The sequence below is a fragment of the Misgurnus anguillicaudatus genome, chromosome 4 (assembly GCF_027580225.2).
Source record: "Misgurnus anguillicaudatus chromosome 4, ASM2758022v2, whole genome shotgun sequence".
NCBI classification, from domain to species: Eukaryota; Metazoa; Chordata; class Actinopteri; order Cypriniformes; family Cobitidae; genus Misgurnus; species Misgurnus anguillicaudatus.
This window is the reverse complement of record NC_073340.2, coordinates 17,007,378-17,021,476: the sequence shown is the minus strand read 5'-3', so window position 1 is coordinate 17,021,476 and position 14,099 is coordinate 17,007,378. Positions and strand designations below refer to the sequence as shown.

General features: G+C 40.2%; 1 protein-coding gene across 1 annotated transcript in view; it reads right to left on the bottom strand.

Annotated features, from left to right (window-relative positions):
* trrap (transformation/transcription domain-associated protein) overlaps nt 1–14,099 on the bottom strand; it is a 104,177-nt gene that overhangs the window by 49,780 nt on the left and 40,298 nt on the right. Inside the window, exons 44-51 of the mRNA XM_073866823.1 lie at nt 12,224–12,441; nt 11,589–11,713; nt 7,925–8,071; nt 6,289–6,488; nt 3,734–3,855; nt 3,141–3,354; nt 2,034–2,213; nt 456–602 (exon numbers count right to left, since the gene is read on the bottom strand). Of these exons, the coding sequence (XP_073722924.1) occupies nt 456–602; nt 2,034–2,213; nt 3,141–3,354; nt 3,734–3,855; nt 6,289–6,488; nt 7,925–8,071; nt 11,589–11,713; nt 12,224–12,441 (1,353 nt within the window). The remainder of the gene's footprint in view (nt 1–455; nt 603–2,033; nt 2,214–3,140; nt 3,355–3,733; nt 3,856–6,288; nt 6,489–7,924; nt 8,072–11,588; nt 11,714–12,223; nt 12,442–14,099) is intronic.

Below are 14,099 nucleotides of genomic sequence, written 5' to 3'. Positions count from 1 at the left end.
AAGGTTTGGCCCTCTGACCGTAAAAGGAATCGAGCTGTTAGCATAAGTGAAAACTCAAATGTGTGCTTTGGTTCCTGACAGCTGCTCCGGTGGGTGAAGGAGGGAAGGTCAGGGCTTTGAACTATTCCACTTCATCATTTATCTAAAGCCTGCTTGAGAGGTGCATATAAAACAGCGCTGTGTCCAGGATTAAACAGAAATCAATGACGGCGTGACCTTAAAGCGCTCACAGACAGAATCCCATGTCGTCGTGATCAAATTCTCTTTAACAGAGACACTTATGATGGAGCAGGTTAATAAGGTAGAGCAGGTCCAGATAAAAAGGAACCAGAATAAATGTGATTAGACTGTGATGAATGACTTTTGTGAGTGAAATGACTAATTCCAACATACGTCTTTCTTTAGTTTTGTTACTAAGTTTTGTTTTGGTGGCATATGTTTAGGTGAAGTCTCACCTTGACCTCTCTCAGGGAGTCTAGAAACTTGTCGTGGCGGTTGGTGAGCATGTGCAGCTGGTTGCCCGAGTCTCTCTCCGCCTGCTCCTTGGTCTTGGGCAGGCTGGTCTGGTCCCCAGGTGCCAGCTCGATGTCTATCTCCACATCCTACAGATAAAAAGGTCATAAAAACACAAATGTGGGTGGAAATTTTCTTTTTTTACTTTTACATGAGGTCTCTCATGCAAAATATTATGCTAGTGATGTATACAAATATATATATATATATACTTTGAAAAATTAATTTCAAGATAGTGCCATTTGCGTTGACTTTGATGTTTGATCATTTACACATTTCCATTATGATTATTATAATCATATTTGAAAGCGTTAGTTCACCCCAATATAAAAAATTGTCATCATTTACTTTACAATGCGTATTCGTTAATACTCTGCATATTAAAGCAGCAGACACGCATTTAACGGCTCGCCTCTATGAGTGGCCGAATGAAGCATCTATGTGTGTATATATCTATGACAACGATTTTTAACGCATGCATGTGCTGCTTTTATTAATACACGTCAGAAATTACATTTTAAGCACAAAAAAGGCTCATGTGGCTTATTTATCAATGCCTTTACTGTTGTTCTGGGCCATTTATTTTGTGAGATGCATTGCTGTCTATGGGGGCTTAGAAAGCTCTTAGAATTCATCAAAAATATCTTAATTTGTGTTCCGAAAATGAATGAAGGTCTTATGGGTGTGGAATGACATGAGATTACTCAATTAATGACAAAATTTAAAATCTTGGGTGAACTACCCCTTTAATTCTGAAACCTATTTTTTCACCTTAACAGTTTAAAGGGACACTCCACTTTTTTGAAAATAGGCTCATTTTCCAGCTCCCTTGGAGTTATAAACAGTTTTTTCCTTTTTGGAATCCATTCAGCTGATTTCTGGGTTGGCGGTACCACTTTTAGCATAGCGTAGCATAATCCATTGAATCGGATTAGACCATTAGCATCGTGCTCAAAAATGACCAACGAGTTTCAATATCGGTCTAGAAAATCTGAACTTTTAATTTTCCGTCGGTCTTAGCACACGATGTAACTACAGAAGAGTCAAGTTTTTAAAATATTGAAACTCTTTGGTTATTTTTTAGCGCAATGCTAATGGTCTAATCAGATTCAATGGATTATGCTAAGCTATGCTAAAAGTAGTAGCGCCAGACCCGGAGATCAGCTGAATGAATTCCAAAACTGTAAAAATCAAATGTTTAACTGTAGGGGAGCTGGAAAATGAGCCTATTTTCAAAAAAAAGTGGAATGTCTCTTTAACAGTGGCTTACTTAGCCTGTATGTTATGTAAAGTAAAAATTCAGAGACATTATTTCAAACAAGCACCAGATTCTAAACAATTTTGTTTTAAACAAATGTTTTTTATTTGACTAACATAAAAAAGCTGAAATGCAAAAAAGTTATAAAGAAAAGGCAGATTATCAGTATCGCCCACTGTGAGGTGATTGATTATCGGTTACTACAGACCGTATATGATACATGCCAATAAACTGTACATATGAGCGTATTTTTACAACTGACCTCCTCCTTGGTCTCGCTGTTTTCTCTCTCGCGTGGTTCCTGCTTGATGTGCGTGGCCATGGCAAAGGCTGCGCGGTCATGGCTGTCGGCCAAGTTTATGACATTGGTGATGGAGGGGAGCATGGAGCCCTGGCAGCTGGTGCCAATGGTGGTGTTCCTCTCACAAACAGCCAGCAGCAGCTGTGAAGAAGAAACGGCAAAATCAAACTCGGAACTGCCGCCATTCCTCAAACACGCACGCAAACAGCTGCTCCTTATGTGGAGATCACACCATGTGGCTCGCCACAGATTCTCTACGGGAAAAACGCGGTTAACATTCACACTTATATGACACCTGTATGAGCCGGCATCGTTTAACAGCTGCTGTTTTGAAAAACGAGGCTGTGGCACTAGCCCACACTTCTAAAGGCTTGACGTGTACCGAAGAGCTCCGACAGCCAATGTTCTCCTGCTCCATCACGGCAGGATGATTCGGTGCGTGTAGGACAGCATTAATAATTCACCAGCCGAAACAGCACTGATTGTGGCAGAGATGGATGTGAGCTGTTACATAAGAGTAAAAATAACAAAACCAAAAGAAGCCTGGTTGGTTACCTACAAGCAAATGTATCTGGCAAAACTCTCAGAAAGATCCTGGATGCTTTGAAACCATAAAGGCATTTAGAGGAAAAATTATAGGTTAAAAAAACTATATGTTAAACTGAACAGAGACATGCAAGGTGCAATAACCTTTAAAAAAGCTAAACATTTATTTTACACCATGACTATAAATGTATACTAAGGGGGGCGGTTTACCAGACAGGGCTTATCCTTGTCCCAGACTAAAATGCATGTTTGAGCTACTTTGAGCTACTTAATTTAACAGTATAGGTATGCATGTAAAAAACGACTTGAATGTACTAAAATAAGTAAGGCCTAGTTCTGGACTAATCTAAACCCTGTCCGGGAAACTGCCCCTATATTAATGACCAAATAAAATTTATTTTCCAAGAAAGACACATGATAAAAATGCATGCAAGTTTAATGCATTGTAAGCCACTATTCTGCCAAATCTAAACATATTATTTGCAATTTTTACTTAAATTTGTAAAATTTTAAGGTCTGTACCTCAGTACACTGTTTAATCCAGAAATGGCTGCCCATGGCTTCCCAGTTTTGCGAGCAGCAAATATACAGAAGCCTCTCGTAGACGCGGCGCTTCATCGAGGTATCGAACACCTCGAAAAATTTCGCTCTGATCAGCGGCTGGGCGCAGCGCAGGCCCGACAGGAACGCAGGCTCCAGTTTGGATGTGATGTCACTTCCTGAAAGATTCTCATCTCTAAAAACACATAATAAAACGCTTAATACAAAAAACATGCTGCAAGATACAATGTTAAATGAGGCGTGACAAAAAAATCAATATGGAACGCATGTGATGTGTAACAACTAGTGATGTTGTAACGGCTAAAGATGTTGATTTAGGCCCACGGGTTCATACAAGGATGAATTGTACGTGATTGTGGATAAACGCTCTCTCGCCAATGGTGATGGTGGCCCCTGATGCTTCTTGCCCCCATTCAATAAAGACCTCCAGACCCACTTCAGCAATCAAAAGCCTGACCCGCCACCCAGACAACCAGCCGCAGTCTTGTTGCTAATGGCATTAAATGGAGGGCCGGTGTGGACAGCGGACCCCAATGATTAATCGCCGTAATTACCTGTAGACGTAATTAACGAGGTCCAGGAACTGGCCATTCAATTCAAGGTCATCAGGAAAGCGCTTCTCAATGTAAGTCATCATTTTCACCAGCAGAATGGACTTCTCTCGCGGATTAGGCACCTAGGAACGACGGAAGAAAAGAAAAACGATGATAAAGAATGAGAGCGAGAGGCAGAAGAGAAAAGGGATTGAAAGAGGAGAGGTGTGGGGGTCAGATTGATACACTCCATTTATCTTTCATCTATTGGGAGAGCTCTGCGGCACCTTTGCTTTGCTCTTTTTTTTCTCTCCCTGTATGCTCGTTCGCCTTGAGCTAACAGAACAGACACCTGGGTTCAGCCGTCCGGGCCACAGCGCACTAAATACACAACACCTCATTTACAGCAGAATGGGCTTTAGGCTCAAATGTTTAACATTGGTGTATTCAAAGAGTCAACATAAGGCTAGTTTACTTTTGTGAGGCTAGCAAGCTTTCAGAAACACTGTTTCTTACACAGCATCCTGATTCATGTTATATGGGATGAAGACCATGATTCAACTCGGCATCTCTTAAAATCCCAAAAATAACATATAAAATTACTTGCAAGCAGATAATATAGTCTATAGTTACTTCAAGTTATTTTCTGTGCTTTTAAGATTCCTATGAAACAGCATTTTGCATGTTGTATGAAAAACAACACTTAGGTCAACACTTGCACTGTGGGTGTGCTCTCAGCCTCAATATTTTTATCGGCCCTATTCTTCAATAAAAGCCTATTTGCGATCCTGCATTGTGACAGGTTCACAAAAATAATTGACCTGAAATGGGCTGAGAAAAAAAGCATTGTTAAAAATAAGCTTCCAGAAGGAAATGCAGAGTATAGGTGCTACTCACAGCCAGTAACAGCACAAAGTTTACTGAATGCTTTTCCATTGCATAGTACCCCACGGTTTGTTTGGGTTGGGTGAGCTAACTTTTTGGGGCTTTTACACTGGGTGCAGTACATACCCGATAATTTTTTTAGTACCACCTCGGTTGGGGTTACAAACATCCCGAGCTGATACCAAAATGTGACGCGAAAACACTGTAGATCACTGATTGGTCTGAGAGAATCGCCACTACCAGCGTCATCGCTACAATGTAAAAGATTAGCTTTACCTTTAGTGCTAGCTTACGCTGTCTAGAGCAAACATGTTGGCATCTGTGCTCTGCTTTAAGTTCCCAAACTCCCTTTTAGCGATGAAAAACACCCACAGGTTGAGAATCAGGAACACCAAAGCAATTTTTTTCCAGACTTTTTGGCGGCACATTCACGACGCGCATGTCCGCATATATGCTTAAATGCAACTTAAATGAGTCTCAGCGGAGCGACTGATGCCACGGGTGTTTGTACAGAAACGGTAATGTGAGACAGAGGTAGAGATAAACGCGATGTGCAAACATCTATTTGTGGTGGTCAATTCTAAATTTGTGGCAAAACGGCGCTCTCACATGATGTCACAGCAGTAGGCAGCGCAAATATAATGACACACCTATAATCCCTCCCACTCCGAAGTGTTACTAAACTCTATGGAAAAGCTAACCAAGCCAAAGTGAGGTGAGCTGACCTGACCTGACCCAAACCAAACCAAACCGTGGGGTACTATCCAATGGAAAAGCACCATTTGCTACTGTGTTAATTGGGGTAACAGGTTTGTTCAACTTCAGCTGTGCTGTGCAGACTGATCAGGGTGTGACATCATACATCACGTATGCATTCAAATTGCTCTCGAGCGTTGAATTTGGCTGTTTTTATAGAGAGAGACAACAAAAAGGTTTTGGGAGAGGTGTCAGTAGGACTGAAGTTAAGAAAAAATGCAATAAATGTATATACGTGTTATGATATGATGATTTCAGCATTTTTGCAACTTAGGACTGGGGAGGAAGTTTTGATCAGAAGAAATTTTTATTTCTCATTACGAGACACCTTAAAGTCCCTGTGAAGCCAGATAATAAATGTGTTCTGAGTTTGTCACACCACAAAAAATGTGTTATTAACCAGCCAATCAAATTTGAATGCAAGTAAATAAAATCCACGTTCAGCCCTAAAACCACACCCACATGTGGACTGCAGTTTTTTTCTTAACAGGCTTGTTCGACAGCTGATGGCGTCAAAGTATCGCGAGAGTGATTCGCAAAATAATACGGAGGAGTTTGCTTTTAAATCGCTCTTGTGGAACTTTGACGTCATCAGGCTGTCGTTCTTGCAGTGCTGCATGAAGTGGAACAAGCCTAACTTTTATATAAAGCTACAACCTCAATAGATGCTCGGGATTGTGTTAGGGGCGGAACCATGCCCATTATTGAGCCACTGTTTTAGCCCGCACCCTTTTAACCCTGAACACAGAAATGGTGAAAAACTGTTTAACGATCGAACTTTGTAGTTCAGCACTACATAGTTTACAATCTTTTTGGTGTGTTTCAGCAATACATTTCTAACTTTTATAATGTGTTTAGAAACAATTTTCAAAATTGACATTACAGAGACTTTAAAAGACACCATATTCATGACATGTTGGTTGTTGAGCATTTACCTGGTTGGTGGCCATTGGGTTTGAGTTCTTGACCCACTCCTCCACAATCTTCACAACGGCTCGAAGAATCTTTGGGTCGGGAGATTTTTCGATGAGGGAGGTGATGATGACCTGAATGAAGTTCTTCCTCATTTCCATATTCATGACTGACAACCTGGTCTTCACCAGATCCAGACTGAGCATCACCAGTTCGCTTGTAACTACATCCACACAAGAACGAGAGCATGCAGTCAGAAGGAAGCAAGCATGAGACATAATCGGTAGTAATGAGCGAACATTATTTTCAGAGGATTATCTGCATTGTACTATTTTCAAAACCATGAAAATCTAAACTATGTTATACCATCAAGCTGAGGTTCAGTCAGTGTTCTGAAAATACTGTATATCAAAAATTGTACGACAGATGTGAATATGAGCTACGAAATAGAAAATTCCACCTCCTGAAAAACTGGAGAAAAGTGATTAGGTTTTAGTATGGAGAGCCATAGCTGAAGGAGACAGGATTATGAGTTTAGTCTGGCCTCTGAATGTATTTTCTGCTTGATTTGCTCAAGGTAAAATGTGATTGTACTGATCACTCGAACCCTTGGGGTAGAATATGTTATAGGCTGATTTCCAGTTCGACGCTGGCTCATGCTGTGTGGAGGTCTTGGGCGACACTGTCAGGGTGACATTGCATTTCGAAGCCTTCCAAACACGCCAGGCCAACGTGTATGTGTCTGTTCAATCCTATCTCATGTACCATTTAAAAATCATAATAGCATCTAAAAGAACCACCGAGCCCATGGGATTGTCTCGGTTTTATATTCTGCTGGACACTGTTTTTTTACTTCAATCACAGAAGATGTTTCTCAGTAGGAACGGATTTGTGGGCCAGTCTGAGAACATTCGATTGGCCCTCCTGCAGCACCCAGTGGTCAAATATGGACACCACATGCTGAAGTTTAACTCCATTGTTTCTTACACTCTATTCCAAGGTGACAACGTGTCTTTTTGTCTTTCGTCCAACTTTTTAATCTCTTCCAGATGATGACAGCAGACAGAAGGATTAAGGCCGTCCCAGTAAAGCCTGAAGTATAGTTCATTAGATAGTTTTGTAACTACTCATACTTTTTACGCGTAGGTTGTGCATGCAAGTATGTAGTATGTAGGACAGGAGAGGTATTGCAATTGCATGTGTCGACTGTTGGTGTACGTGCATGAGTCAAATAACCTACGGTTTGTAAAAAACCTATACTCCAGGCGTACATTTTCCGTCTTCATGTGAAGAGGCCAAATTTAAGACAGGCTGTCAGTTCTGGGCCAACAACATGACTCAACAAAGCAATTGATCTTAACCTACCTCAGCTGTCTTCCATATACCAAAATAAACCATGCCGAAAATCTTTAAAAACAGGCTTTTGAAATGGAGGAAACGGTCTTAAGCGAGTGCAGATGGGTTAATGTCAGAACCAGGCCGGTGCTAAAGCACAAAATTGCTTAAATTGAGCCAAGTGTGCTATGTTGCATTAGCTTGGCACGGTTGCTTAGAGACAGCAGCCAATTAGGGATTGATTCGGCTTTGTTCGGACAACACAGCGCTACTCCAAGCGCCATCTGACCTCCATGAGGTTGTAAAAAAAATTGGAATAGTCACCTGTGCTAGTTTCAGCGGCTCCTGGGTTGGGTTGCGGGCTCAAGTGCTCCCTCACCATCTTCTGCAGCGAACGCATGAAGACGGAAATAAGGCGGTCGATATAGCTGGAGTTGTTGCTGCAGGCCGACTTCAGGATCATCAGCGTTCCTGGAAGAAGAGAGGAGAGAAAGTGGTAACTCAACGCCCTGCGGCCCATGTGATGCTGTCAGGGACAGCGCACGACACGCGCCTGCTAATGACTTTGGGTGCAGGTTCTTTGTCCCGATAGCTGTATTACAAGGACATTTGTTGAGAAATCTAACCGAGTTACGGGGTGAGGAGGAAGAAAAAAGCATGAGTAATGCGTTTCTTAGATCATGGCTCTGGGGAGGAAAGATAAATGTAAAAAGTCACCCTTGATGGAGACACATACGGTACAACTGGGGTAAATGTAACTTTAGAGCACTGGCGGAGCGGAATCGCAGGGCATTTATTGATCAATGGTGCCACTTTGGGCTGACACCAAACACTACTAAATTTAGATTATTAACTGAAACTGTTATCTAAGAGTTTCAACAAAAGAAAAAAAGTTGTGAAAATATTAAATCAGAAATGGATCAAGGTTATGCAAAATGAACACCATCAAAGAGGTGGTAAACCAGTTGTATTTGAAGGTTTGTGTTCATGCCTAGTTAAAAAAAACACAAATTTTCGCATATTTTTTCTTTATTTATTATGTTTCCATCCTCCTAAAAACAGGCAGTTCCTGGCTGTATGAAGCCCCTTGCTAAGAAATATGCTCAGATAAGCTGACCCAGTGTGTTGCGATTCGCTAACCACCTACCACATGTTGTCTGAAAACATCACGTCCCTTACCATTACGGGTGTATTGCAAACATTGAGGAGCCTGTAGCTATAGGAGCATGTAAGTAAACACTACATAAAAGCTCTAATCGAAGATTAAATTACACTGATCACACAAACGTCAACACTCGAAGTTCACTGGTGAGATTAATAAAAAATTTGCAGGTGTTTGTAGGCATTTGTCAGATAATTATGAATGAGCATTTTGCTAACTGGCTAACAGAGCCAAATAGTGTTGTCCTTTGTTTACATCCTTGCAATAGACAGTTTCATCGGACGCACGTGCTGTGACGCGATTATGCGTATGGTCAGAACTTTACTTCCGGTTTCAGTTTTTTTTGGTCTGACTAGATGCTAACTAAACTCTTTAACAAATACCTCGTCAAAAATAACAAATGGTTTGGTTTTCTAGGTAATCCACGTGTTGTTTATTTTACTTGTTATATAAATAAACTACGTTAAAAAGACTTTGTTGTTATTTATTCTTAGCGGAGTTTACCGGAAGTTACGTGTTGACCACGAAAGCCGCTTGTTTATGTTGTTCCTGCTGAAACGGTCTATAAAATAAAAAGTAGTCCAATATGGCCTCACCCGCTTTGTAAAATGTGGTCAGGGGCATGGTTTATGTAAACTTTGGGGTTTGTGATGTCACTAACCCAGGAAGAAGCTCACTGTGGTTTGCAGCCGTTCGTTTGTAGTTTATGAGAAGCGATTTCTGTGGATTAAGTTTTGAGCGTTGTAACTTTTCAGATGTTGTTTATGTTCAAACAGCAACATTACACACTAACCGAAGTTAAAGGGACATTCCACTTTTTTTGTAAATATGCTAATTTTCCAGCTCCTCTAGAGTTAAACATTTGATTCTTACTGTTTTGGAATCCATTCAGCTGATTTCCGGGTCTGGCGCTAGCACCATAGCATAGCTTAGCACATCGATTGAATCTGATTAGACCATTAGCATCGCGCCAAAAAATAACCAAAGAGTTTTGATATTTTTCCTATTTAAAACTTGACTCTTCTGTAGTGACATCGTGTACTAAGACCGCCGGAAAATTAAAAGCTGCGATTTTCCTGGCAGATATGGCTAGGAACCATACTCTCATTCTGATGCAACAATCAAGGACTTTGCTGATGTAACATGGCTGCAGCAGGTTTAGTGATACCACACACTGCACAAAAATAGTCCCCTGCTTTTGAAAGTATCCAAGGGGACTATTTTCGGGCAGTGCGCAACATCACTACGCCTGCTGCAGCCATGTTACATCAGTAAAGAGTCAAGTTTGGAACAGGAAAAATATTGAAACTCTTTGGTTAGTTTTTAGCGCATTGCTAATGGTCTAATCCAGGGCTATTCAATTAGTTTGTCGTGGGGGCCAGTTCATAAAAAGTATCTTAAATGAGGGGCCGGAGATATAACAGTGATGATGACTAAATTTTTCTACATTTAAACATATTCATGTTGTATTTTAAAACTGCATAACAACAAAATCAGTGCATTGTACAATAGGCTTTTTCTACAAACATGTATTTTGAAACTGCATTCAACAACATTAGTGCATTGTAAGATGTCAAAGTAGGCTTTTTCTACATCCAGACATGTTTGTTGTATTTTAAAATTGCATAACAACATAAGTAAGATGCCCAAGTAAGCTTTATTCTACATTTAAATAGGTAAATAAGATCCATATCACACTCATTGAGAATTTAACTCATTTACTCACTTCAGTGCACATAACAAAAAAGTTTATAATATGGAACATAATTGTTTTATGCTGTTTTTGTCAAAAGCTAATTAATACAGTAGCCCTTTTTAAACTACAACAGCCATCTTAATAACTGGCAAACATTAGGCTACCTTCTAATAAACAGAATATGTTTTTAGATTTCGCAAGAGCAGTAAAATCAGGTGTATGTTTGTCAGCATGATACGCATACAGTGGTGCAGGTGCTGGGCTGTGAGCGATAGGCGACTAACTGTTACTCGTTTTAATTGCATTCTTGTGTGAGAACGATGACTCGCATAATATTTGAGCCTTTGTCTGCTTTGAATTTTGGAGAAACTCCAGGATCTTTTTGTCTAGTTCACAAAATCGTTTCAATGAGTTTCCTTTATCTAACGTTAATGTCATTGTGGATAAGCATAAACATATCAGACAACAATTGTCGGAAAAGGCAGTGTTTTAAGCTGAAAATACAACAAATAAAGTTAAAACAACCATAGAGTCCGGTCTCTTAACTCACCACTGTCTGTCAGCTATCGCGTCTTGAGACGCGGGCGCGAGCGGGGGAGGCGATCGCTTTGAACTTGTGGACAAAGCGCGAATATAATCACGTGACACAGCTGCTCGCACCAGTCACGTGACTCGCGCTCTGCAGCTCATGCTGCATGAAACAGACGCACGCGCAACAACACCTAACTGTACGGCCCGTTGTCTAACTTACTAAATTTATTTTAGATATGTCTTTTTTACAGACTACATTAAGGGCCGGATCATCTAACCTTGGGGGCCGGGTTTGGCCCGCGGGCCGCCAATTGAATAGCCCTGGTCTAATCAGATTCAATGAATTGTGCTAAGCTATGCTAAAAGTGCTAGCGCCAGACCCGGAGATCAGCTGAATGGATTACAAAACGGTAAGAATCACATGTTTATCTCTAGGGGAGCAGGAAAATGGGCATATTTTCAAAAAAAGTGAAATGTCCCTTTAAAAAAAAGTTAAATCATAATCAAGAAGGCCTTTAACAGTACATATGAATGTGTCGGTGAATAAGTTTCCAAAATAACTTCCTTTGGTCTCATGCAGCTGTTATAAAGTTTCTCACCAAATAGTTGAGTTGGGTTTGCACTGGTGGCTTTCTCATAGTTGGTGAGGCCTTCATAAATGACTTTCCCTACGGCAGCATACAAACACTCCAGCTCTTCATATTTTGAAGCCACAGAGGATGTGCTGGGGAAAGAAACAAAACATACTGAAAAAAAGGCTTCCAAAATAAGCACAACCTGGATACGTTTAAGAAAATAAAGAAATAAGTAAATAACAAAATGTTAAATTATTTTATTTCCAAATTGAAAATGCTAGTAAATTGCATTTTTGCATCTCATGACAAAATTTCCCAACACAAAAACCAATATGGTTTAATGTTATTAATGTGCTGCATATACAGTACTAAAGCTTCGCAGCCTATGAGATTTAAAAGATTTAACAAAATTAGCACAAACATTCAGCACATTTCTGACTTTTGTAATGTCTTATGTGTAGACAGTCAAGCTGTTTATTTGTCTGTTGGCAGCTGTAGAGCGTAACACTAGCCTGTAAATGATTCCCTTTGACTGCATCCCGCTCTCTGGATGTGCTTTAAATCAAATGAGGGAATTATTGTTTGCCCTACATATATCCACAGCTATGCTCAACTGAGACCTCCAGGAAAAGATATTGCATCAGTCGTGGCTGATCTACTCACTGGGCTCTGTAGGGAAGGTGCTCATAAGCCTGGACAGGAGGGTGTGCACCGCACGCAACACTTTAGTGTTGCCGCAAGTCATGCAAGCTGCGATGCCGCGCTGCAGGGGCTTGAAGTGAGCGAGGATGGCCGGAGGCTGCAGCACTGACAGAAGGAAGCTGAGAATCTCCAGCCCTGTGCAGATGTTGGAGAAGTTTGCCTGGGCGGGCTGCTCCTAAAAAAATAAAAAAACAGAACAACATACGCTGGTAAATTGGGCACCTAAGGCATGTTTATTTTTGTAATAGGTTTACTTTGCATTTTAACTTAAATGAGAGTTTTGAAGGGAGAGTATAGCAAAAAATGAAGATTACGCCATGATTTACTCACCCTCAAGCCATCAGGTACACATATGTCCATCATCTTTCAGACAAAAACAATTCCAGTTATTTTAGAAAATGAGGGCAATCGATGCAATTTTATAAGAAAAATATATCAAAATCCTCCACCATTTTTTTAAAATCCTTGTTTTAAGCTCTCTCCTATGTACTTCCGCGTTAGTCACTAAGCCACTACATCACTATGCATCATATGCTGATACTCCCACGTAAATGCATAGGAGTCCAAGATGGCGTTGTTACCAGAAGCTTTTTATTTTAGTTTGTAAAGTTTTTAATATGGATATTTTTCTTGAAAAATCACATCAACTACTCTCAGAAGACCTTTATTAACCCCCTGGAGTCGTAAGGATTACTTTTGTGGAGGATGGGCGCACTTTACTGGGCTAAAAGTCGTGGACACTGTTTTCCACCGTTATAAAGCTTGGAAATGCCAGTTCATTTTCTAAAATAACTCAAATTGTGTTTGTTTGAAAGATGATGGATATATGTATCTCGGATGGTTTGAGGATAAATCATGAGAAAATGTTCATTTTTTGCTGAACTATCCCTTTAAAGACAAAGTAAAGCAAGAAAATTGGGACATATTTCAAAGTGGATTCTAACATATACCCTTCAACACTAACACTAATGCACTAGGGATGTTAACAATTAATCGATCTTCGATTAATTGTCGATAATAATTAAATCGATAAAACTTAACAATTGTCGAAAAAGCAAGCACGTGTGTGAGGTGCCTGTGCAAAGCACATACAGCCGGTGAAAAAAAATGAAACAAGTGCGCAGAAGTTAAACTAGCCATGATCACAATGATGCTGGGCTCACAAGGCTAGCTGCTAGCGCAATGAAATGGCATCAGCCGTGGATCTGATAGGGTCCGATAGAGGGATGCCTGAAGATTAACACAGAAACACGCTGCTATACACAGGGTAGGAGACCAGAAGCCGTTTTTAATGAACAGATTAAAATGTAATCTTAAATTCTGGCAAGAAACTAAAATGTAAACTGTAAATGACGTTACATCGTTACACTCTGAACGCCCGTAACATATATCATTGATCATCATTATTGACTGGCTGAGGCGCTACACACCAGCCAAGTTGACTGTTGCGGTTTTTTTTTTAATGAAAGGTTGAATTCTTCATAATATAAGCATCTTTCCTGATAGTACGCTGCAGATCGTAGCTGAGGTGACAACGGGAAAAGTGCCCTTCGTGTGCTTCTTGGATATAATTACAACAAATGACTCGGAAAGAGAGGTGAACAACAACTAGAAAAATAACACTTGATGATAATGAAACTTTTATTTTGTCATGGACGCACAGACCTTTATGCGACTGGGCAAAATGCCCATGTGAGGCGGAGTTATACACTGTGTCTATTAGTCATTATATTTCATTACAAGATTAAATTTATGATTTTTATCAAAACACTACCTACATTGACTCATTTTACAATCCCACTAGCATGTTGTTTAGACAAAATAAAATCTTTT